This window comes from Coffea arabica, chromosome 7e, assembly GCF_036785885.1.
Source record: "Coffea arabica cultivar ET-39 chromosome 7e, Coffea Arabica ET-39 HiFi, whole genome shotgun sequence".
Classification (NCBI taxonomy): domain Eukaryota; kingdom Viridiplantae; phylum Streptophyta; class Magnoliopsida; order Gentianales; family Rubiaceae; genus Coffea; species Coffea arabica.
This window is the reverse complement of record NC_092323.1, coordinates 6,562,126-6,584,379: the sequence shown is the minus strand read 5'-3', so window position 1 is coordinate 6,584,379 and position 22,254 is coordinate 6,562,126. Positions and strand designations below refer to the sequence as shown.

The 22,254-nt window shown below is 36.7% G+C and overlaps 4 protein-coding genes across 6 annotated transcripts; 1 reads left to right on the top strand and 3 right to left on the bottom strand.

The window, feature by feature from the left end:
• Positions 1 to 2,366: 2,366 nt before the first annotated feature.
• On the top strand, positions 2,367 to 7,020 carry LOC113702255 (single myb histone 1). Of its 2 annotated transcripts, none has more exons than XM_027223369.2 (7): positions 2,367 to 2,589; positions 3,357 to 3,528; positions 3,726 to 3,943; positions 4,601 to 4,685; positions 5,382 to 5,465; positions 5,586 to 5,935; positions 6,725 to 7,020. In XM_027223369.2, coding segments are annotated over exons 2-7 (888 nt in total). In that variant the 5' UTR covers positions 2,367 to 2,589; positions 3,357 to 3,378; the 3' UTR covers positions 6,726 to 7,020. The 2 variants fall into 2 exon arrangements, with proteins under 2 accessions (XP_027079170.1, XP_027079171.1); XM_027223370.2 differs by having other exon boundaries at positions 2,390 to 2,589; positions 3,303 to 3,528.
• A 1,222-nt stretch (positions 7,021 to 8,242) lies between these two features.
• LOC113702258 (uncharacterized) lies at positions 8,243 to 11,437 on the bottom strand. Its single transcript, XM_027223375.2, has 5 exons — positions 11,033 to 11,437; positions 10,532 to 10,620; positions 9,664 to 9,793; positions 9,322 to 9,351; positions 8,243 to 8,859 (listed from the first exon to the last, which is right to left on the bottom strand). The coding sequence occupies exons 1-5, from the start codon at positions 11,192 to 11,194 to the stop codon at positions 8,356 to 8,358; spliced, it is 915 nt and encodes a 304-aa protein (XP_027079176.1). The 5' UTR covers positions 11,195 to 11,437; the 3' UTR covers positions 8,243 to 8,355.
• A 617-nt stretch (positions 11,438 to 12,054) lies between these two features.
• Positions 12,055 to 16,842, bottom strand: LOC113702257 (pentatricopeptide repeat-containing protein At5g67570, chloroplastic-like). Its single transcript, XM_027223374.2, has 9 exons — positions 16,199 to 16,842; positions 15,907 to 16,098; positions 15,648 to 15,729; positions 15,332 to 15,520; positions 15,138 to 15,251; positions 14,439 to 14,532; positions 14,207 to 14,364; positions 13,476 to 13,913; positions 12,055 to 13,096 (listed from the first exon to the last, which is right to left on the bottom strand). The coding sequence occupies exons 1-9, from the start codon at positions 16,756 to 16,758 to the stop codon at positions 12,281 to 12,283; spliced, it is 2,643 nt and encodes an 880-aa protein (XP_027079175.1). The 5' UTR covers positions 16,759 to 16,842; the 3' UTR covers positions 12,055 to 12,280.
• An 850-nt stretch (positions 16,843 to 17,692) lies between these two features.
• Positions 17,693 to 20,432, bottom strand: LOC113702259 (ADP-ribosylation factor-like protein 8a). 2 transcript variants are annotated; one of them, XM_027223376.2, is made up of 6 exons: positions 20,218 to 20,432; positions 18,988 to 19,069; positions 18,820 to 18,852; positions 18,573 to 18,694; positions 18,162 to 18,323; positions 17,693 to 18,059 (listed from the first exon to the last, which is right to left on the bottom strand). In XM_027223376.2, exons 1-6 carry the CDS (start codon positions 20,253 to 20,255, stop codon positions 17,942 to 17,944), a joined length of 555 nt encoding a protein of 184 aa, XP_027079177.1. In that variant the 5' UTR covers positions 20,256 to 20,432; the 3' UTR covers positions 17,693 to 17,941. The 2 variants fall into 2 exon arrangements, with proteins under 2 accessions (XP_027079177.1, XP_071914883.1); XM_072058782.1 differs by lacking the exon at positions 20,218 to 20,432 and adding an exon at positions 19,209 to 19,347.
• Between the last annotated feature and the right edge of the window lie 1,822 nt (positions 20,433 to 22,254).

Genomic DNA, 22,254 nt, shown 5'->3' with positions numbered 1-22,254 from the left:
CCTCACCCATTTTTTTTTCAAAATTTTTGTTTTGTCATGATGTTAACTACTTTTGTTTCATTATTATTATTATTATTTGTTGGTTTTATCTTATTATTTTATTTTATCTTAGTTTGTTAGTTTGCTCATTTTTCAGCATTATCAATTTATGATAAATTTTAGGCTATTTTCTTATCTTTCTAAAATGAAGTTTTAAATTTATATATGAAAATAATGTTAAGGATTCAAAATTTTTGGTTTAAGTTTTATATTAACTTTTATAGTACGTAGTTCAAATTTTTATATTCTTATTATTCAATTATTAAATAATATGTAAATTTGCTTCAGAAAGTATAAATGGAAAAAAATTGGTAATTAGGCTTATTGAGCATTACAAGTAGATATTTAAAACTAATGATGGATACAAAGAGCGGTATAAATTGATAACTTAGTTTGCAAAAATGAATTTAAATGAGTTTACAAAAAATTAAAATAAATGGGTAATTGGGTTACCCAATTCATTTTTTAACTTACCCATATATACCCATCTAATTAGATGGGTATAAATGGGTTGACTCACTTATACCCATTATCCATTTTACCCAATCCAAACCTGCCCAAGTCACCCATTTTGACACCTCTAATTTTTTTAACTCTAATTTTCCAAAATCAGGTTCTAGACAATGAGAAACAATTGAGAACAAGTCTAGAGTCAATGGGGGCAAAGTCGAGCCTTGGTCTTGTACTGGTTCAAATCTCATATATGAGGTTTTGATGATTCTGTGAGTTTATTAGGTATATAATTGGGTTAGAGTTGTAATTTCCACTGGTTATGAGTTAATTTTTTAGTTGTGTTACTTTCACTATCGTGGTTCTCTTCTCTCTTTGTAATCTATTTTAAAATTAAAAAAGTCTTAAATCTACAAACCCATTAATTGGATCACAAAGCGTACAAGTTAGTTGACATCTTCTAATAGACACCAACATTTGGAAAGAAATCAAGCAAAAAATTAGGACTACAAACCAATAAAGAAATTTTTTCTATTAAAAGAAAGAAAGGGAATTAATTGCCTGAAAAATATTATGGCAGTCAAAATGTCAAATGCAATGAACAACGGAAATATACTACAAGTTATAATTTTAATACATTCAATCAAATTAATTATCTTTTAATGTAGATTGACATAATCCACGTGGTTGAAGCCGAGGTATCAAATACAAAAAATCAAAATTAGAGGACAATATATTGAATGTGACAATAGGGTTATTCTCTATTGATTATTTTAATTGATTATATATTTTAATTTTAGATAATCAGTTTCTGTGATATTCTTGATTTTTTTGTTTTGTATTTTGATTACAAATCTTTTAATGATTAAAAAAGGTTAAAATATATAATCACACAAATAGTAGTTTTTGCTGATTTTGCTCATTCTCTCTAATCAATTTCTATAACTAAATTTTATAATATCTAAAGCAACCAAGAATAAAATCTAGAGTTATAACATTGAGTTTTGTAAGTTAGCTGGCAAACAAACCCATTTAACTAAGTTTACCCATAGCCGTCCATGAATAGATAGGTATAGGTATGTTAAATTTTTACATATGGGTATAAATGGATTACCCAATAATACCCATTTAATTATTGGGTAACCCATCAAAGTCAATTAATCCATTTAGAATTGTCTTCCCCCAAACTTCCTCACTTTCCCCACCCATTAACTTGCTCATTTTTCACCATTACCAATTTATGACAAGTTTTAGCCTCTTTTCTTATTTTTCCAAAATGAAATTTTAAATTTACACACGAAAAAATGCTAGAGATTCAAAATTTTTGATTAAGTTTTTATATTAACTTTTATAGTACTTAGTTCAAATTTTTATATTCTTATTATTTAATTATTAAATAGTATGCAATTTTGCGACATAGAGTACACATGGAAAAAAAATTGATAATTAGATTTATTAAGCATTATAAATAAATATTTAAAACTAATGATGAGTGCAAAGGATGGTATAAATTGATAACTTAGTTTGCAAAAATGAATTTAAATGAATTTACAAAAAGTTAAAATAAATGGGTTATAAATGGGTAATTGGGTTACCTAATTCATTTTTTGACTTACCCATTTATACCCATATAATTAAATGGATATAAATGGATTGACTCACTTATACCTATTACCCATTTTACCTAACCCAAATCCGTCCAAATCACCCATTTTGATACCTCTTAAAACTGAGATATATTAAATTCGAATCCTTTCATTTATATTTTAAAAAAAATAAAAGAGAAATAGAAACAACGGAATTGAAAAGGGGAGGACTCGAACCCCCATTAAATAATGGGGGCCAAAATTTCATTTCTTTCCCACTGAATAAAGAGAATTGCCGCAAGCCCGCGACAGCTGTTGGCTTTGGAGTTAGTACGTACGCACACACTCACTCTCCTTTTAGGGTTTCATTTTTTATGTTCTGTGTTTTTGGGTCGGTGTTAATTCCCCTGGCGGAGGAGAAAGACTGCTGTGATGGTTTAATAACGATATGAAGGAGAAGCGTCGCGTTTGATTTACCATCACTGCATTCTTTCGCAGCCCTTGGCTTTCCCGGGTATGCTAAACCAGCAACTTTCAATTTACGTACTCTTTTTCGTCTGGGCTAATCTAGAAAGCATACTGCTGCTGCTGGATGTTATTTTTGTTAAATTATTGCTTGATGTTGTTTTACTTTATTGCAAATTGTTATAGTGAGCGTTGGTAAGTTTTGCAACCAATAATATTTCTTCTTTGATGACACGTGCATGTGCTTGAAGAATTGTACAATTGTTTTTTTTTAATCTCATTGAAGTGGACAGTTTTTCAACTAAACGATTTGTTTCTTCGGTAATTTCATTAATTCCTAAATTTTTTCATTTTAGGATTTTGAGCATTACAAACTCTGCTGGTTAGACAAGATAATATCTTGAATAGCTTTCCAAGTTTAGTGACATGTAAGATTAACACATGGCCCTGGATTTTTTTTATTACTATTTTTTTGTTGAGTAAAATTTTTAAGGTTTTTCGAAAGAGACATACAATCTCATAATTAAATATTGAGAAGCGTAGGGACTGGCCACAGCTTTAACTACTTGTGCCGTTCCTGAAGGTACTGGGGTTCATGAACTATCTACTACATTTGAATTAAGTTGCTTTCCGTATCATCAGTTTTGTATTCTTAAAATGTTTTAACTCCATCAATTTCATGGATAACGATTTTCAAATCTCATCTTTTATTCATTTCTGATGATTTAACTGCTTCTAATGCTAGCTTAGTCTCTCTTTCAGTATAATTTACAGTATGATGTAGCTATGTGAGGTGCAATTCTCTGTAATTTACAGAAGTATCTTGGATACCTGTTTGATGGGTGCCCCTAAGCAGAAGTGGACTCCAGAAGAAGAAGCAGCCCTTAAAGCTGGCATTGCAAAGTATGGTGTAGGCAAATGGAGTACAATTCTTAAAGATCCGGAGTTCAGTGCAGTCTTGCGCTCACGCTCAAATGTGGATCTTAAGGTACATATGTTGAGCATTTTGTCTGTATTCTCTTTTATTCATTGACAGAAGTTTAATATCTAAATGTAGTTGCTTGGTAAGCTAAATATCAGTTATACTGATTTTGCTAATGCATCATTGTGCTTTGTGATTTCTGCAATCTTGCTTCTCTGACATGTTGGTGGAAGGTGCTGATTTTAAGGCTTTGGACTTGACAGGATAAATGGAGAAACATAAATGTGATGGCCAATGGGTGGGGCTCTCGGCAGAGAGGTAGGCCTGGATATAAAATTGCTCAGCAGACTGCCAAGCTTGAGGATATTACTAGGGACCTTAGCCCTGTGGTTACTAATGTTCCAGAACTTGTTGATGCTGAACCTCTTTCAGTAATCAGTGTAAAAGAGCCAAACTCCAGCTCCAAAACGCCAATTTCAAGGTTATATGACTATTTGTACATTGGACTGGGCTCAGTTCGTGTGATACGTTGAAGTCATACCAGAGATAACTCTTGTTTTTGACATCCTTCCCGGAGAACTCCTGTGAATAGAATGCATGATTATGCCATAACTCTTGCAAATTATGTTCTCATTGTTGTGGATCTAACTGTTTTGAGGTTATATGCATGTGCTATCAACATCTTTATCAAAAGCTCCATGGTTACTAAGAGATCTTTGCATTTAGTCTTTTCCTTAATTTTTTTTTGGGAATGGATTTTGTCCAGCTCATGCATTATGTCTCTTGGGCAGGAGATGTGCTTGTTTCACGTTTGTAGTTAATCAATCTGCTACAGTGGATTAGAAAGTTTGTCCAGTTATTCTTGATTTGACTTGATGCAGAAGTTCTGAACTGGATTTGGTATTGATTTCAATATAAAGATGATTAAATTGGATTAAAAACTAAAGTTTGTTATGATCTAAAAGGTTGGAAGGAAAAAATTTCGAATATACAATGACACAGCTTGGATGATCTTTGTATTGGAGGGAATTCAATAAAGAAATTCTATGCTTAATTTCCTTCTTGTTTTTGTTTTTTCCTTTTCTCAAATTGATGTCTTTACTGATCAAATTGTTGACTTGAATTTAAATTGACACAGGTTGGATGATCTTATATTGGAGGCTATTGCAAAGTTGAAGGAACCCCGTGGTTCTAACCGGGCTGCAATTTCTCTGTACATAGAGGTTATATTAATGAAGAATACTGGTCTTTAGAAAAAGTCATTGGGTAGCAGCACTTCTGATTTTCCCATGGTTATAAATTTTGAGGGTGTTAAGGTTGTTTTAGCTGTATAATTAAAAATGGCATCTGAGTATTACATGGAAATGTTGCTGTTTCCTTTTAGAATTTCTCTAACTATATGGTTGTTGATCTTCAGTTGATTTTTTTAGTATTACATGGAAATGTTGCTGTTTCCTTTTAGAATTTCTCTAACTTTATGGTTGTTGATCTTCACTTGATTTTGTTTTTGATTTCTCATGGAAATATACAATATCTGCTTGTTTAAAAGTGCCATCACTTCATGGATGATGATCTTGGACTTGAAAGTGCCACCAGTTAATGGATGATAATATTGCTTTATGAATCATGTTTCCTTTGGTTTGTGGAAGTTATTCTTCTGCCAATTCATAGTTTTTCATGGATCACTGCCATCTTATACTTTTGCTTGGGAGAGCTATGCAATTTGTATTGCATCTTTGGTTCATGTACTGGATATGTACTAGTAAACCATGTCCCTTTCAATTTTAACACATTTGGGTTTGAAATACTGGACAGAAAAGCATTGCACAGGGTGTTATGAAATATATGTGCTACATTCTAGTTCTGCCCTTTATCTCATTCAATCTGAATGTTGACATTATTGCTTTTCTTCTCTGCAGGAGCGTTACTTGACTCCTCCAAATTTTGAGAGACTGTTAGCTGCAAACTTGAAGCTTTTAACAGAAAAAGGGCGACTGATTAAGGTAACCCATGTTGTCGGTGGAGCAATATTCCATGGACAGTTTTTGGCTATAAGATGAAAATTCTTTGCTTTTAACCCATTCATGTGGTTTGAGATCATTGAATCGATGTTGAATTGATAGGTAAAGCATCAGTACAGGATTGCTCCAACTTCAGCCACTATTGATTTAGGGATAGACCCTCCTCCTTTGCTTTTGGAGGTAGTGCAAAAGGACTCTTCAAACGGAGAGAAGAAAGGAACCAAAGTTCTGACTAAAGCTCAGATTGATGCTGAACTGGAGAGGTTGAGGAGCATGACAGCAGCGGAGGCTGCTGCAGCTGCTGCACAAGCAGTTGCAGAAGCAGAAGCTGCAATAGCAGAGGCTGAGGTGGCTGCAAGGGAAGCTGAAGAGGCAGAAGCAGAGGCAGAAGCGGCACAGTGTTTTGCTGAAGCAGCATTGAAGGCATTGAAGTGTAGAACTGTTCTTGTCTGGTAAACTCAATGCCAAAAAGTCATATATTGTTCTGCCTTTTGTCATACCTGTGTTATTTTAGCTGGAAGATGAATTGGGCATTAAATGGTGGTTTAGCTGTACCCTTGGCATTCCGATTTTAGCTGTACAATTTCTGTTAATTTCAAGTTTTGGTTGGCACTGTGTCATAATAGTTGTACCTGTGCTGAGATGGGTGCTTAACCATAATGCTGTCTGGAGCTAGTTGAAGGGGTTTTTATTCATTTTCTGATGTATTCGCTGATTCAATGTCCTTGATCTTTTGCCCCTGCGTAATGACTAGGGGTAGGATGTTGCTCTTGTGATCACGTGCTATATGCATATGAGGTTCACTCATAGCTAAAGGCATAGGCCTTCCCCCCACATTTCTTAGATTATTGTGCTGCAGAGCAGGCTAAATGCTAACTGAAGACCACTAAGTAAATAGCTAAATGGGTCTAAGTATAAGCAGTCAAGGGTGTCAAATTCCTGTTCATATATACAGTTCAACCATCCAAACACCTTCACTTAGTCTGACATGACTATTCATGTAGCCTTTCGGTATTTGCCATGTGTTCCTGTGCATGTTGGGTGTATCCTTTTTTACTCGATTGGAAATCAATTTGCATAAAAAGGAAAGCTTATTGAATTTAGTTCGGGCTATGGTTGTTTTTGAGTGAAGAACCTTGTTCATAAGTAGAAACTGCATTGTACATTACGTTTCTCTTATCAATTTTGTCAAATAGACAGAAACTTGCTTTGCTGAACTAATAGCAGTTTTCCTCTTGCAGATTGTCTCGCCCTTTGATCATTGGAACTCAGCCATGCCCTGACAATGGTTACTCCCTTCTTGCCCCCTCTTCTGCAAGCATGTTAATAATTGTAGATATAGCTAGTTTTGTAAATCTGAAGGGGGTTTTTGTCCATAGTGTTTGGATTATTATTAGCTTCTCTTTGATAGATTTTACAATGAAAATGGAAGGAGAGAGTTTAAATATAGTTTCAGATGCTTAACTGGAAATATGAGCAACGGACATTGTGGCCCTTCATTGAAGCGAAGCACTGCATCTTTTATGTCTCTGAGCCACATACTTGTGTTCTTTTCATTTGGGTACGCTGAATTGTAGTTTCGTGTTCTTAGTCCACCTCTATGCACCTTCCTCCTTGTTTGGGAGGGTTTCCTGGCCGCACTCTCTGCTGGTTACATCCCTTGGCGCCTAATTTATGCGCTACCTACCGTCTAAGATTAAGGGGTGCCAAATTGCACGAGGCTAATTGCTTGCTAATTTCTCTCAAATGTCAATTAGCTTTAATAAAAGGAACTCAAAGAGGATAATGTACGAGGAAAGAAAGATGCGTCTCCCTCATGACCCGTAACATGCAGGCAGACTTGAAAGTGATTAAAATTTACCGAACTCCTGTACGAATTTAAGATTCTTCTTTTCTTGACCACTTCTTTTTACTACTTTCATGGAACTAAAATCAGATCTTACTTCATAGATTAATAGTGGACATGGATTAGCTAAGTTTGTCATGCATATTGGCATATATCTTGAGAAATAAAACAGGTCCATCTACGAATTGCCGAGTCCAAGTCCATTCAAAAGTCAATGTTGAACCGAAAGAACAGCGTACTGCACAAAACTGCCGGTAAGAAGTTCTGAATTTTTTATTCTTCATTTCATAGGAAAACTAATATATTCAAAAATCAGAGTATTTTTCAGGCTTTACTTGCAATGAACCAAGTTATTTTGAGTCGAGGACAATTACTTCATCACTTGCAATTCTTAACAGAAGCAAAAAAAATGTGTTAGGCTCCTCTGAACTATAATATGAAATGGTTAATCGTGTTGAGATTTTTCCAAATCTCAAAATCTTCGCAGCAGCGTCTCTTCTTAACCATTTTTATTTTTTACAATGTCTTCATTAATGCTAATTCAACTCCTCTGATACTACTTGTTGAAGTTGTAATTGCCAGTATTCTTGTTTTCTTCCTTAGTGCCTAGCGGAACAACTCCTTTAATCTGTAAAAACCAATGAGGTGAGATCAAAGGTCTGGTGATAGAAATGATCACCCTTTATGAGCACACGTCCTTACTGCATGATTTGCAAGTACCGTACGTGCATTAGACAACAAAACTTCAACTGCATATCGAGAAAATTATCAGGGAACAAACCTCTGGCATTGAAAGATTTAGATCATCGCTTATGGCATATTGCGCAGGTGATGAATAGCCTGTCTGAAGACAAATACGATAGACTTTCTCACAAAAGCACAAGGGAAAATTTTGGTTAACAAAGACAACTGATGCCCCAAATGATAGACCTCTTTTTTCATTTCCAACTAAAATGACGTATCAAATTATTCTACAAGGCAGGCAAGCGGAAAAAAGAAGAAGAAGAAGAACTGGCGAAACATTAATCATTCCAATGCAGCAGTAGCACCAGCTGCCTTGAGCTTCTCAACAATTGCATCGGCCTCTTCTTTAGTAATTCCTTTTTTCACAACTACAGGGGCTTTTTCCACCAAATCTTTAGCCTCCTTTAAGCCCAAATCAGTAAACCCTCTAATCTCCTTAATAACTTTGATCTTTGCGGCGGTGTCAAATTTCTCGAGCTTCACGTCGAAAATGGTCTTTTCAGCAGCCTTGGCATCTGCAGAGGCCGAATCCGGCCCGGAAGCTGAAGCACCGGATGAAGTTACAACGCCAGAAACAGCAGGCCCGTATCGGTTTAGGCCCATTTTGTGCCTGAAGAGGATGGCATAGTCGTGCCTCTCGATCTTAGTGAGGTCCAGAAGCTCGTCGGCGATGCGTTCGAGCTTTTGGGTTCGGGTTTCCGTGGCTGTGCAGAGGGCCCGCGTGAGTAATGGGTTGGGCTTTCGGGTGGAATTAGATTTCCTGGTAGTATTAGATTCTGGTAGTATCTGAGCAAATGCAAACATCAAAAAGCAGAAAGAAGATGCATCGACCTATGCACTTGTAAGACACTAAATTACACTTTAGGTTATAGAAATGACGAGCATGGAGAAGGTGGAAGGGTGAAAGAACACGCATAAGATGCAATTCAATGCTTTTAACTAGTCAAACCAACACTTGATAACAAACATGTATCTAAATATACTGATAAGGAGGTTATTCCCATATTATTGCCTTTATTTTTAGGTTTTTTTGGGAGGTGGGGAGTTTTCGAAGGAAGTTCATGGAGCGGGAGCTACCCTTGATGAGATATTTGTTAAATACAGGAACTATAATGCTGCAAATGAAAAAGGCCTTTCGTTTGGTAAAAGCATGCACTACTCATCAACCAAAGATAAAGCCAGTTACTATATTTACATCCATTAGCTCATCATGTAAAGATATCATTCAGGTAAGCAGAAGTTTCACACCTTTAGAAATGGTTTATGATGCTTCTTAACCTGCAAATAAGAAGTCACGGAAACACAAAACATCAGACTACTAGCAAATTGACAGTTGACACCCAATATTGCAGAACAAAAAGGCTAAAAAGTAATTCCAGGAACTATTCAATTGTCCTGTAGTTCTGACTACCTTGTATATATCACATATCACCACTTTACAGATCCAATTAATCACTCAATTCTCTGAAACCTCAAACACAATATTTACAAATCTAACTGCCTTTATTTTTCAAAACAGTTGTTACTTCTTAACACAATTTACTAGGAAAAGGTATAGACCATCATAAAAAGAGAGGATTGTCCACATACCGTGTAATCCCAACCATGTCTTTGAGCAAATTCTATTGCAGCTTCTTCACTATCAAAACACAAAGCAGAATCACCTACATTGGCATATGGATCCCCCGTGGATGTCCAACCCATCAGTGGATTTTCCCATCTAGATATGACAGAAACAATACAAATTTGAATAAAGATCATCTTTATCATTCATCATACTCAGGAGCCATCCATGAAGAGGAAACTGCAGTGTTTCATAAAGGGGAATCAAGATTCAATGTGCAGTGATCCGTTAGTTAGTGGCCAAAGAGGTAAGTGTTTCCTATATCATAACAGAGCAAGCAACACCTTTCCACATTCAGAAAGAAGGCATTACTACGCTAATTTTGTCTGATAAATGCAATAAACAAGAAACTATACTGAAGTTAAACTAGTAATGGTGCCAATGCACTAAGAAGCAGGTCATTAGCTGCAAAGCTCAAAAACTATGTGGTAACTAAGACACAAGTTCAAAAGTGTCTAATTAGTAGAAGTACAGATCATCTGATATGTATCCGAAACTCTCTCCCTCCGCAACCAAAAAAAAAAAAAAACCTCCCTTTTTTGCGCTTTTTGGTAAAAGGCTTTTTCTTAAAAATAAACAAAATGAAGATTGTTAATTGAAGTGTCAAGGCCCAAATTTTTAATAATCAGATAGAAGTTGGTGCACTCTGTTTTAAATTGGCAAATAAACTGCAATATATTTTACTAACATCCTAGTCAGAACTGAACAACTATAGCACTGTGAAACCAGTAAATCAACTGAAACAAAATGTGCATTTAGAGGTCACGTATCTGTCAAAACTTCCTTCAAACCCCCATAACAAACAAATAGAAAGGTACAGAAAATAAAACCTACTTCTGAGTAGACACGAAGTTGATCTTCCATCTTCCAACTTTTCCTGATCCTTGCTGACTTGCAGTTCGAGCTGGTGAATAAATCAGAACCTGCCATGAAATTATTGAACGTGTTCTATAAATTTTGGACTCCTCAATGAAAATAATGCCACAAACAATTACATTTAGGAAAAGATAACTACTCCTTTTTTCCCTTATGCACCTTTAAATATTTTAAATGATTATGAGTTTATATTTCATAACCCCCAGCCTGCAAGATTAAACTTGTAACGCATGAGAATTCTGAAAGAAACTTAGTCATATGATATCAACTATAGCAACAATAGAAGTTCTTTAATCAATTTGTACACAAAAATAACGAAAATATTCAGTGGTCCACTGAAATCCCTAGCTCAGATATCGATTGAATTACTTTATTTTTCACTTAAAATTACCTCCATTAACTGACTATAACTGAAAAATAATTGGAGAAAAAAAAACACGTTAACAGAAAAGAGTATACCCGTCTGCGAAGATGTTCTTCGGGGATGCCGGAGACCACGCCGATTTCTCCAGGTTTGGTCTCCACCAATGCGTCTGAGGCGAATGGTCTCGACAGTGGGGTCCGGAAAGATGGATAGGCTTGACGAGATCGGCTCGCGAGGCGTAGAAGAGAGCCCGCCATTTTTCCGATGCCGGAGGTTCCTATGTGGCCGGTGGAGGGATTCAGTTAATTTTTTGGTGTATCAGATCAAAATGATACGCAAGAGCAGTGAGGGCGACAAAGGGAGAATTAGTGAAAACTTTTGGGAACTTATATATGTTTTGCATTGCATTTTATGTTCGCCCCAAAGAGCAACTGAAAATTATGCTCACCAATATGGTTGGTTCTAAATTTATGTTTGGCAGCTAGTAGTGATTTGTAACTGCGGCCTTGTTTGGAACCCAAGGAATGATTTTTAGCTTCGAGAATGCTCTGGGAATGACTAAAACACGACTTTTTGTTATCTTTTAAATTTTCTTCAATTTTACTATTATAAAAAATCAAATTTTACTCCAATCACTTGCTCACATTTTTCCAATATAATTAATCCTAAATATTGTAACTACTAAATTACTAATATAATCATATAAACCAGCATCTGCTGAGAGCGACTTTGACGATGGGGATACTGAACCAGCAGTAGAGATGTTCACTGGTTCCAACAGCCCTCCCCTCCCCTAGGGTTCTAAGTCGTAGCTGGAAAAGGACAGTTTTGTCATTTCAACCGTTTTAACGATGTCGTTTGGACGGATAAGTAGAAACATATTCATTAATAGTACGAGAAAACTTGCTTTGACATGATCCCAAAACTAGTACAATACCCGTTCACTTCAGTCACTGCCATACTGCGCAACAATTTTATGTTGGGATAGCAAAATTATTCATAGTAGTAATATTTTACTTGTATTATAAATGTAATCTGTAGCCTCACATTTTATGTATTTAGTCACTTTTTTAACTCACGTACGTTTGCATCGATGAACTCGCGAAAGTCAACCTAATGAAATGAAACATAACAAGGGACTTCATTATGCACAAGTAATTTGTGGGAATTGCAAGTATATCATTGAAAATCTTGCCACCCAAAGTGTATCATCGAAAAACAAAATAGAACATAACACCAGATACACATGATGCTTTGACTCAAGTACACCTAATTTAAATGAATGTATGTATACCAATGCCCGACTCAACTGCCAAGAAGTTCTTCAGAAGAAGCTCTATAGCTTAATGCATCTCAATTTGGTTCTGGACAACTGGGAGGGAAAAGAAGTTGCCATCAGTTTGTCTCATTTCCTTCCAGCTTTTCAGAATCTCATCGGCTGAAGGTACATTGGATCCACGGGAATCGCTATGTCCACTGGCTGACACCTCAAATTCCAGGTCATCATCATCACCACAGGCCCCTAGATCGTTGCATTTGATGTCACTTGAGTTGCTCTCCCAGTAAGTAAGACCAAAATCTGTAGACGCAAAAGGATTGCCAGAATGCTCAAGCATTATGTGTGGACTAGCACTAACATTCCCTCCGTTATTGTAACTGGACAACCCATCGAAACTGCTTCTGTCATTTCTGTTAACTTGGAGACTCTTGGGTGGATTCACACCAGCTATATTGGGATTTATACTTCCAGTGCCGTCAGATAACTGATCACAACCATCTGGAGGTAATAAACCCGTCAAATTGTTGCCAGAAGATATTAAATCCAATGAGCTACTCAAGCTTGAAGGACCACAGAGGAACTGCAATGCTCGAGTAAAGTTAAGAACTGTGGCCTCGTTTGCTAGATGATGACTACACAAAGCATCTGATAACTCCCTCAAACTAGCCCTGCTAATTCGGTCTTCATTTTCTTCAAACAACTCAATCCATTGTTTTTCACTAACTTGAAATGGAGCATGAGCCATTGTGTTAACTAGTGTGGCAGCTCTTTCATGATCATGTTGGATAACAGCTTGGCATACCATTTCAGTAAAGAATGTAGGATGCGGTACTTCACCATCCTCCAAAACTGTGTTAAATGCATGCTCCAGTAAGTGCCACTGCATCCGACAAAAGAGCATAGAAAGCTTAACAACCAAATATCAAACTTAGTTCTAACAGGAATGAGCTCATCTTGTAATTGTCATCTTGGGGTCATTCAATACGTTTATAACAGCAAATTTATCGCAGAAAGCATTTGTAGTGACCAACTAAACTTCACATCCTTCTAATCATGCAGAACTAAATGTATCATATAAAATGGCTAAAGAATTTAGAGTCACCTGGAGAAACCACATTGGTTATTAACATTATGAAAATATAATACCGAACCAACAAACTAAATATATTTGGTCCAAAGGCAAATTTTGAACTCCTAGTACCAATGATGACATTCAAAGGAGAATTGTCAATACAAAAGGTGACACCTCCATAGTTTACCTTTCCAGCTCTGGATGCTTCCACTAGCATGGATGCATGTTTATTTTGATGAAGCTTATGTCCACCAAGGGTCATTTCTTTGTATACATACTCAAAGTACTCCCACTGCATTGCACTCGCAGATACCTCTAGCATTAAGCTGAATGTGTAAATATCAGGGCTAAGAGAAGATGCCCAACAATTCTGAAAAATCCCAGAACCCGGATAATCTCTCCTAATTTCTTCAAATAGTTCTCTAGCTTCAAGAAACATATCATTTAGCCCATATACTTTCAACATAGCATTAATGACTCCAATGTCAGAGCTACAGCATCTTTTACAATGTTCAAAGATAGCTAAACAACCATTTAAATTCCCACCATCCATGGCAGCCAAAATCATGCCGGTAAAGGTAACCTCCACGGGTCTAGTCCGATGAACATTCTTTAGTTTCTCAACCTGATGCAACATAAACAAACAAATTTCACTGATCAACCATCAAGATAAGCTAAGATGGGACTTTACATCTATTAGTCACAAGACTTTAAAAGGTTATTATGGAAGCTGTCCTCCTGTCAAAATCAAAATTCAAAGGACCCTTGTAACAGGTAAAATCCCACTTCCACTTCCTCCTACTACAACATCTAGCTTGAACTTCCAGACAGCAATCTCAGGTAGTCAACAAACATATTGTCAAATTGCACCCCTAATTAGTGGACCATAGCAAAAATCTTAATTACAGTAAAACCAACCTCCATTATAGCTTCTTGACACCTGCCATGGAAGCAAAGGCAACGAGCAAGCTCATAATACACACAGGCCGTCCCAATAATTCCCCTGTCTTCCATCTCTCTGACTGCCTGGATAGCTTCACTGACTTTGCCTTCTGCCCAGAAGGCTTTCACAAGAACTAAAAGTAGCAGATAACATAACAGTTAAACACCACAGCAGACAATGTGAACAGCTAGGGCTACACCATAGTACCTTTGTAAGTAAGGGCTTTCAGATCTTCTCCACTTCTCTTCATTTTCCCAAAGAATTCGTAGACAAGATCATACTTTCCAGATTGCAGCATTACCTTTTAAGAAGCACGTCCTGTAAGGCTTGAATACAAGTATAACTTGAGGACAAACAAAATCAGTCAAGTAAAACAAAATTTTGTCCAAATATCATTGCTTTGCGAGGAAGGGTACTAAATGATCCTAACTTAGTACATAGATGCAGATGCATAGGTACAATCCAGAAAATTCAGTAATGGCATATAAGCAGAGTATGGGTTAATAGAAGCCAAATAGTATGGAAACTACAAATAACACAAAGTTTCTACGAGAAAGATGTCACCCTACTCTTTCTAGATGCACATGATTGAACTAGATGCTGAGGGCAACAACTTAAGTGGAATTGCTTCGAACAATCTCTTCGAAGAGAAACATCCCCTATTCAACACCAGTAAGAAAAAGAGCAAACAGCAAACAAGAGAAACACTATTAAAATACTTGCAAAGGACTAATTGATAAAGACATGGATTTGAGTTTACCAGTCAATTACTGACATCATAACTTAACCGCATAGAAAGATCTGGTCAATCTTTATTAAGATAAAAATCAATATTGTACCATAATTACACACTTATCTTTTGTTTTACCATGATAAATCGAAAAATAAAAATAAAAATAAGATTACCTCCATGGAGAGGCCATAGGTTGCTCCATTAGGTCTAAGACCACTCTTTCTCAACTGCTGAAACACCCAAGATACTCCCTTCCACTGACGGGATGGAACACATGCATTCAGAACCTGGTGAAATGGGGAAAATGCTCAATGAAGTACATTGTTGGATTATTACATATCTGTCATAAATCTAGTTTGTCCCTTACGGCATTGAATATGATGACATCCGGTTGAAGCTCAGGATTCCAATTCCTAGACTTCCTATTTTTAATTATCTTCGGTTTTTCCTTCATGCATTCAATTACTTTCAGCAGTTCCTTCAAAAGGCCAGCTTGGCCCAGTGCAACAGCAACACTATGGTAGGCAGGCATGTCAGGATATATATGTCCATCCCCCTAAACACAAAATGAAGTTACTTTTTACTTCTTTGGTAGAAATGAAGTTAGATTCTATCCAACTAGATTGCAAAAGAGTACTTTATCAAAATTCAAATCACACGAATTAGAAAACAAATATCATTACTCGCATGAAATTGAATATTCGAAGAACTTCATGAGGTCTCCTGGCCTTCCCAAGAATAGCTAACAACTTTGTATATACAAACCTTCAAAAACAAGAAAATCAAATGTAAATTTCTTCCTTCAGCCAAAAAGGATCAACACTTAAATAAAGTATCAGTGGCATACACAATTAAAAACTTGCCAAAACTATTCGTATACAAAAAATTTTAGTATGGCTAAAATATAGCCAAACGCAGAGCAAAACAAAGCAGAAACCTTACCTGCTTCTAAAGTGTCTATGCTCCCTAGAACTGTAAACCCACTCCACAACAGACAATGCGTGCCTCCACTTGCCTCTCTCACCCAGCCCCTCCACTACCTTCAGCATCTGCTTTTCCGTGAACTGCAATCCAGACAGCTTCATTATCTTCGAGAATTTCCAGTCCTTCACACGCGGCTCCGAACCATCCAATCTTTAAATCAAAGAACAGGCAGGCACCATCATCGAAACTTCAAGCTAAACACATAATAGATGAAAAGCAGAGACTTTTTGAATAGTAAAAGATTGCCTACCTCTCCAGAAAAATATCAATTGTTTCAGCTTCACTCCGGCAATGCTTGGGTGGGACCCACGTACTCCTTTCTTTATCGAGCCAATCTTTTTCCACTTCGATATCATCATCTAAAAGCCAGTGAAATTTCTCCTTTTCACTCTCCATAATGTCACTGAGTTCGATCAGGTGCTCAGTCTTCAACTTGTCTCCGCCATATTCTTTATTCTCACTCGCAAGCTCTCTCAATTTAAGCGTCTCCAGTCTCTCCCATGGCCGACCCACCATCTTTTTTGCACCACTAATTGCATTTCTGAAGTTCTTGTATTCAGATTTTATAGTCTTGAAATGGGATTCTTCAGCAAGAAGTTGTTGCCGGGAATCTGTTAGGACGGGTAGGGGCTGTTTGGCAGCTTGTTTGGCCAGGCGTCGGTTGAGTTTCTGGAGCTCCTTCTTGCGGATTGTGTGGATGATTTTGGGAGTTGGGGCAACACCTTCTTGCAGGAGCTTTTGCCTAATCTTTTCTGTTTTTTGTTCGGGTGGAGGAGCTGGGAGAGGGGGAGGCCCTGTTGAGGCTTCCATTACTGGGACGGGGGTCGAAGTTGATGAGTGAAGCGAATTTGCAGATAGAAGATATGGGGGGAAAGAATGCAGGGAAAATATCCGAGAAACCGAAAGCCTGCCACCCGACCCGAAAGCCCTAAATCCGTATATTTTGGTTAAATTACAGATGACTCCCCTGAGTTTTGACACGACTAAAACTGCACATATTTTTTTCAAACTACGAAGCTAAATAATTACAAAAAAATCTCTTTGTGAAGGTGTTGCATCACATCACATAAATCGTCCCCATTTCATTTTAGCAATTCAACTATTTTTGTCTTTGTTTTGTTTTCTCAACAATTTCAAAGAGTTTTTATTTTATTTTATTTGTAAGATACTAGGAGGATAAAAAGCCACCCTGTGCGTCTTATGCGGAGCCCAACCCATCTGCTGAACTTCAGAATTCTCAAGAGTCGAGTCGGATCGGATGAGTTGACGGATGGTAGGAGCAGAAAAGGGGTGTGCCATGCGTAACAAACGAAAAGGCACGAACACACAAGCACAAACTAAAAAGGAAAAAGAAAAAATGAATCCTTTTGAGTTTACACAAGAACAAATAAAATCCTTCCCTTCCCAGTCATGTTCTCTCTCAAAATCCGGGGGAAGAATCAATAGAATCATTTTCCTGCTCCTATAAGGTTATAACATTATTAATGTTTCTTTCCCACCCATTTTTTGCCTGCTCAAAAATTAAAAATAAAAAAAATAACTTTAGGATTGTATAGAAACAGACCCTTTAGTTTTACAATAAATTCCACGGACAAGCATTTGATCGCCATAGCACGGAAGGGCGGGGCGGAAAACCCATGGAGAATGTATACATTCTTCAGAAAACCATGAGCAGAACAGGTAGTCAGGTACAACACCTGGGCAGGAAAGGAGAGAACTGCATGCAGGGCAAGATGGACAAATGTTGACACAGAAACGCAAGCTCTTAACATAGTGAGATGGACATATGTCCACCAAAAACCACAAGTAACAGCTCATTCACTCAATTGCCAAAACTATTTACTTTGCAATACACATCATTTGGGTTATGCAGGACAAGAAAAAATCAACAGAGAACTTCAATTACCAGATCTAACCAAAAACCAACCCAAACCGGGTCTATCCTCACAACTTCTGACCACATATAATAATTCAGAATACAAGAGTCTCGTGTTTAGCTCTTTGATTTAGAATGCTTAACAAGCCAATCAATGACAGAGTCGATGTTGGTTGAGTTTTTGCATGATATCATGAAGCAGCATACCTCACGATCAGTAATAGATTTTAAACCCCTGCACAGGATGATGAAATCCTCAGATAAAATCTTGATGATGGCAAGCATATGCTACAAAATATAAAGGGCATTGGCGCGGCATACAATTTGATTCACTTACATCTGATCAGTCAAAGCAGGCTTTGTAAGGGCTCCAGGCTTGTCAATCTTGTTACCCAAGACCAACAATGGTATCCCACCAAGTGATGGTTTACTCAGCAAATCGTGCAATTCACTTCTAGATATGCTGATATTTTCATGATCAGCAGCATCAACAACATACCTGGAGGAAAAGTCGAGACAAAAGTCAACAAAGTCTAAAAATTTTGTTGATCTAATCTAAATACTATTACTCTCAAGTGTGTCAACCCAAATCCATCAGTTGACTAGGAAAAGGTTCAACCCAGATCCTAACTAAACTACTGATAAAGAATGAGTATTTTCATTTCAATATTCGTCCTCAAAGTCCAATTGGGGATCAGCAACCTTCATATTATGCAGCTAAGTAAACATAATAGAGGCAGATGCATACACAATGGCAGAAACTGCACGGCAGTATCGTTCCCACATGCTCCGGAATCTAGGTTGACCTCCAAGATCCCACAACTTTATTGTAACATTCCCCTTGGTGACCTTCCGCATATTAAATCCAACCTAGAGATCAATCAAACTCCATGATGTTATCAGCAACAGCCCAGAGAGGCAGAAACATTGAAAATGAAGTTTGAATGTAGTTCAAATTTCGATGAAAAATAAATCCCCCTAGAAAGATAACTCACCGTAGGGATCATGTCTTCACTATATCCACCAGTCTAAGAGTATAAAAAAAAAGAAACAGGATTTAGTTCATTAGATTATATTAAAGGGAAAAATCAAATCTAAAATTTGAATGAAATTGAGAAAGATCATAATGGCCCATCTGAAAATAAGATATGCTCTCTACTTACAGCTATAACATTTACAAGTGAAGTTTTTCCAGCATTTTGAAGCCCTATCAGAGAAAGCTCCATTTCCTGCTTGAAAAAGAGACTGCATCCATGGAAAGATCATGTAAATCTTTCATCAACCATTCAATTTGGTTAATTGCAACTCTTAAAAATGTTCAAAAATCATATGGATGAAGAAGAGGAACTTGAACTAAAGCTCCAGAGAGACAAGATAACAAAACCATGATATGGAATTACTGTCCTCATCTTTTCAGCCATCAAAAACTTCGTATGAGACAAAGCTCCATCTTGTTCAACATGATTAACCAGGAAGCCAGAATAACAAGACCACGTGACAGTTGAACTCTCATTTTCATCACCAACCCACATTAGCAAGTAGCATCCAGAATCGAACACTTAATCTAATAATATCAGATCCGTGTGTACGGATACGATCATGCTTTCATCTTTTTCACCATTTTGTAGCACCATAGGCTCGTGCAAGGATCACATACATGTTACAATGTGCAGACAATGAGCAGACAAATTCCCAAACCCCACATGAAAACGACATATATAAGCATCACTTTACCGAGAAGGTATGTGAGTTAGTTATATCTACAATTATCTAGCTAGTGCTAGAAGTCATGTTTCTGCAACTTTCGGCACTGACATCCTCAAGGAACTCTGATCTCTTCCCTCCAAATCATGCATGTCATCTTACTAAGATCTCTGCAAATTACTTAGCCCTTTTGCAACATGTCCAATGGTAAAAACTAAAGCCCAAAATTGCAGACATATGTTTGATGTGCCTTGCCCCCACAGCCCCCCACCCCCCCCCCCCCCCCCCAAAAAAAATCCTGCACTATCCAGCAAAAAAGTAGAAATACAGGTAATGCAGAAAGGGAGCATAGCTCATCAAAACAACCTTGTAGGCATAGATATCTCAATTGCCTCATTACTGATCACAAAATCAATTACAACTAATCCTTTATCCCAGTCCAATCAAGGGGAAGAAATGGACAAAATACAGAAAATGAACAATCAAAGTTACAATTCAGACTATCAGGCCTGAATATCAGAATCAAAGAAAAAGAACAGATCCTGGAAAGCTTTTAAAAAGCTTTTTAAATAACGCATAAATCAATTAAACAGAAAGACCCAGAACGCAGAAACTATGTAGCAGCATAGGCCAACGTCCAAAATTGCTAAGATTGGAACCTTGCGTTTTAATAGATACCATGACCATACCTTCGGAGCCAATTGAGAAAAGCTTCCCAGAGACCCATATTGCAGAAGATGCGAAGACCCGACAACGAGAGGGACGGAAAGAGAAATAGATAGAAAGAGATCTGTCAAAATCTCGGTTTTAGGCTCTAACAAACAGAAGACAGAGAGACCTCAAACCACAATCTTCTCTCCCTCTGTCTTCGTTCAACTTCTCTCCTTTCCCTTCTCTGTTTATCGTTTTATGTTCTACATTGCGAGTTAATTATTCTGTACAAAGCGATGGCAATGATTTGTCTTTGTTTTGCCAAAAGGCCCTGTGAGAATCCGGATTTGCAAATCAGGACACCACTGCGTGGCTACAATTCGCGGTACCTATGGGGTACGTGGACCAATGGGAGAACGAGATGGTCAAATTTTAAAAATGAAGTGAGCGGCAGTCGCAGAGTCAGGCGCGTGGGTGGCCGGCCACCGTAAGTGTGGTGTTATTGCCTTATTGGTTGGACCTGGAAGTTGGACGGCGTCTGGGCTTAGGTTGACGCTGCAGATAATATGGTCCGTGGACACAAAGTCACGTGTGCTCATGTCCAATTATGATTGGGTACCATTGGGTTTATTCGTCAACTGTGCTTTTATTTTTTTTCTTTTTTTCCCCCCTTTTTCTTATGTATGCGTTAGGAATATGATTTTTTTTAAAAAAAAATTATTTGGTTTAGGAACCTTGTATGTTTGTCTTTCTCGATTCCCCTTTTGCCTTCTTAGCTAGTGCCCGTTTAGAGTTGCAGTGATTTATAAAAAAATTAACTTAACTTAATAAAAGTTTGAATAAGAGTACTTATTAAATGCATAAGTATATTGATTGGATAAAAGTACTTACTAGAAACTTTGATAAGTATTTATTATATTGGATAATGTATGATTTTAAATTTTAAATATATTTATCTCTCTATTGAGATAATAATAGACGATAAAATAATTAATTTTTATGTTTAATTATTTTAAAAACATAAAAAACTATTTTAAAAGTATCAAATTTGAATTTTTTGCTAAAAGCGTTTTTAACAACAAAAATTACTGTTTTAAATGCATGGAATCGCGTTCACCAAACATTTCAAAATATTTTTATCACCTAAAAAAGGCATGGCATTCCCAAACTCACGCTTTAATTTTCGACTACAATTTATGAGAAGATCATTGAATACATTTACTTCCAGCCCAATTTTCGAGTAAAATAGTAATGGATGTCAAAGACAGGACTGTCTTTCATCAGCTACAACCCTTTGTCCAAGGACAGATGGACCAACAAATTTAACCGGACAAAGAGGCCCATTAGCACACAACCCTTGCAATTTTTAAAGTTCAATGATTTTTACGTGTCTGCGCAACCTGGAATTGGATTACCTAAGTCTCAAATTTTTAAATTTCGAATATCATCATATCTGTTTCTTTTTTGGATAACAGTATCGATCGAACAAATTATAAAAACTAGTATTAAGTGCATCTAACCGGGCCACTTTGGATGGGAGACACAGTAACACAAAGAGTTAATAATATTTAATTAACTCACAAGTTCGGATAGCATATACTAAAGAGGCAAATTGTTGCAACTATCCAGTTCACACAATCTTCTGGTAAATTTTTTTTGATAGAAAAGAAGTCAATATTATTAATAAACTAGTTGAAAATCATCAAATACGATTTGCACGACAAAAATCGCTACACTACTAACAAGAAATACACATAACATGTCACAAATATATATATAACGTGAACAGTCATTAAATTTAATAGGATTACAAAAAATATAATATTACACCTTGTATTACAAAAGTATAAGATCTGACGAATTGCATGAGTTGCTCCATAAATATCTATGCATGTCTATTCCTTTAGATCTACTATCCAATTGCTTCAAGTTCAAATTTGATGTTAAGATCTGACAAAAGGATCCAAAAAAAAAAAAAATTAGATTTATCATATAGATTTGAAAAACTCTTAGATTTGCGGAAAAAAATAACAAAAATTAAACAAAACCGCAACTAAGATAGCTTAGGAGAGAAG